Source organism: Temnothorax curvispinosus, unplaced genomic scaffold (assembly GCF_003070985.1).
Source record: "Temnothorax curvispinosus isolate PA1 unplaced genomic scaffold, ASM307098v1 QBEX01008681.1, whole genome shotgun sequence".
Taxonomy (NCBI): domain Eukaryota; kingdom Metazoa; phylum Arthropoda; class Insecta; order Hymenoptera; family Formicidae; genus Temnothorax; species Temnothorax curvispinosus.
The window spans coordinates 915-3,753 of NW_020218461.1; the positions used below are offsets into that span (position 1 = coordinate 915).

At 34.0% G+C, this 2,839-nt stretch overlaps 1 protein-coding gene across 2 annotated transcripts in view; it reads left to right on the forward strand.

The window, feature by feature from the left end:
* LOC112458097 (protein ANTAGONIST OF LIKE HETEROCHROMATIN PROTEIN 1-like) overlaps positions 1–2,279 on the forward strand; it is a 3,102-nt gene extending 823 nt beyond the window's left edge. Inside the window, exons 3-5 of one of the 2 annotated variants that reach the window (XM_025021533.1) lie at positions 563–1,048; positions 1,167–1,401; positions 1,484–2,279. In XM_025021533.1, coding sequence (XP_024877301.1) covers positions 687–1,048; positions 1,167–1,401; positions 1,484–2,203 — 1,317 coding nt within the window. In that variant the 5' untranslated portion in view covers positions 563–686 and the 3' untranslated portion in view covers positions 2,204–2,279. Of the gene's footprint in view, positions 1–450; positions 1,049–1,166; positions 1,402–1,483 lie in introns of those variants that run through there. The other variant, XM_025021534.1, reaches the window with a different exon arrangement.
* Positions 2,280–2,839: the final 560 nt, after the last annotated feature.

Sequence of the window (2,839 nt, forward strand, 5' to 3'; positions counted from 1 at the left end):
ATATATATATATATATTAGGGTGTCATTTTGGAGCAACTTTTTTTTTTATTTCTTGAATAGCATACTTGCAGGAAGGTAAAATAAGATACCTGTTAAAGTTTTAGCCCTTAATATTAATATTAACAGGTCGCTCATCGCGATTTTTTATTTTTTATTTAGTAAGATAGAAAAAATTTTATAACTATCTAACAAACAGTAATACAGCATTGCTCTACAAGAGATTTTTGTAGTAAATTTACCGCTCTACAAAAAAGATCTCTTATCATTTTTTCATAAATTCAATCGTCCAAAAGATATTCAAAGTTAAAGTTTGATAAATTTTATAAAACTTGTTTTTGCTTCTTATAAATTTTGTATCATATCGACTATCAAAAATTATAAAATTATCAATACATATTTTTGTAGAAAATTTAACGATCTACAAAAAAGGTCTCTTATATTTTTTTCATAAATAGACGATATTAAGGTTTAAAGTTGAAAGTTTAAATATAAGAGACCTTTTTTGAAACCTGCGTTTTAAACTCGCTTCAACTGGTTTCAACGCGTTTCAACTGGTTTCAGCGTCAACTCAGGCGAGAAACCCATCCACGCCGTGCCAAGAAACCCTCTATAGGATAGAATAGCTGAACTTCGAAATATCTCCCAGCTATTCAAAGGAAAAAGGATAATTGCGAGACATTACAAAATGTCTATTAATTATCGGAATTACCAGTGGTTGTTAGAATGCAATAGCATTATCAATCACGAATATCACAAACAAAACGTTGAGTTAATTGCAGTAATATCACTAATTGCAAATACAATAAGAGCCAAACAGAAAAAGAAGAGGGTTTGGGTGTCAAAAATATTTGCAGAAAGAAAAAGACACGGATTCTATCATGCAATATTGCCCAATGTAAGGTTGGAAGATCTTCGTTTCCAGAATTACACAAGAATGACAGCCACACAGTTTGAAGAACTCTTGTCAATAGTAGGACAGGATATACAGAAACTTGATGTTTTGCGTGAACCAATAAATGAAGAGCAACGTTTGATAGTGACTGTAAGGTATATGTATAACTAACTCATATTAACTAACAATAATGTGTATTGTAATTTATGACAAACGTAATCTGATAAGTACATATATCAAAGCAGTTATATATATTTCTTATTATATTAACAGATATCTTGCCTCAGGAGATAGTATGACATCTTTGTCATATCAGTTTCTCATATCGTTAAGTAGCATTACACGGATTATACGTGAAACATGTTCTGCTATCTGGGAGCGTTTATATCCAATTGTACTGTCACAATGTGACACAGACGACTGGAGAGAGATCGCAAACGACTTTGAAAATAGATGGAAGTTCCCTCACTGTGTTGGTGCGATTGATGGAAAGCACGTTGTCATTCAAGTAATTCTTAAATTGAAAACATTATGTATATAATAAATTCACTGAGGCAAACTAACTGTACTTTATAATAATATGGTTTCAGTGTCCTGACAACGCGGGATCAGAATATTACAATTATAAAGGCACTCACAGCATTATTTTACTTGCAATTAGTGATGCTAATTACATAATACGTTGTGTTGACATTGGAGCTCCTGGAAGGCAGGGTGATGCAGGTCTGTTTAAAAATAGTGCCATGGGCCTGTTATTGGAAAGCAAAGAATTCAATCTCCCACCTCCTGAAGCATTATATGAAGATGGTCCAATTTTACCCTACGTATTGGTAGGAGACGAGGCATTTCCACTAACCGAATACATGATGCGACCATATCCAGGCAAAGACATGACATTAGAGAAACGATTGTATAATTATCGTTTATCACTTGCTCGAAGAACGGTCGAGAATGTGTTTGGCATTTTAGCTAGCCAATGGCGACTGCTAAGACGACCAATTCTAGCAAAAGTTGAAAATGCAATTAAAATGGTTCAAGCAATTGTATGTCTTCACAACTGGCTCAGAAGACATGATGTTGAGCGAGAAACTTACGTAAGACAGGAACTTACAGATCGGCTTCTAGCAGACGGAGATATTGAAGACGGTTCTTGGAGAAACAATGTTGCAGATTATCGTTCATTTACTAACATTAGATGTACTCACGCAAGAGCGCATTCGTTGCGCGCAGCTAACATTCGAGAAGAATTCTGCAGATATTTTAATGAAGAGGGAGAAGTTGCTTGGCAAAATGTGCAAATATACAAGTGAATAATTTATGTAGTTTGATTATGTAGTTTTATTATCAAAATAATAAAGATATGCTCACTGATAACAAATATCTTATAACTAACACAGTCTCATATTACCTATTCTAGTAGACTAGCATACAGGTTATTGCGATACTGAAATATTATTTTAAAGATAAACAGTGCTCTGTAAAAACGAAAACTAGTAGGAATCGAGCTACACAAATAACTACTATGTCACAATAAATTATATCTATATATAAATTATCATATATATCTATATATAAATTATATATACGGGGTGCGAGAAAAGTCTGGAAACGGTCAAATATCTCGAAAACAAAACGTTTCTGAGAAAAATGTTTCGAACCAAAGTTGTAGGGTTTAAAAAGTTCTATTCAATGATCATATCCGTTTGACCTTGAGTGGAGGCGTCAAGGCAAGGTCAAGACCAACCTAATTTTTTTAAATGGAACACCCCATTTTTTATGACACAGTATTAAAGGTGGCAGCGAGACGTTTCCAAAACACTACTTGAAAACCTATTTTCGTTGAGAATTGCCTAAGTTATGAGCTTTAGAATTTACGGTGCCGCCAGCATTAGTATTATCCAGGATGTACCGCGTGGAGGTTGCATGGTCGGACTTTACACCCCTCT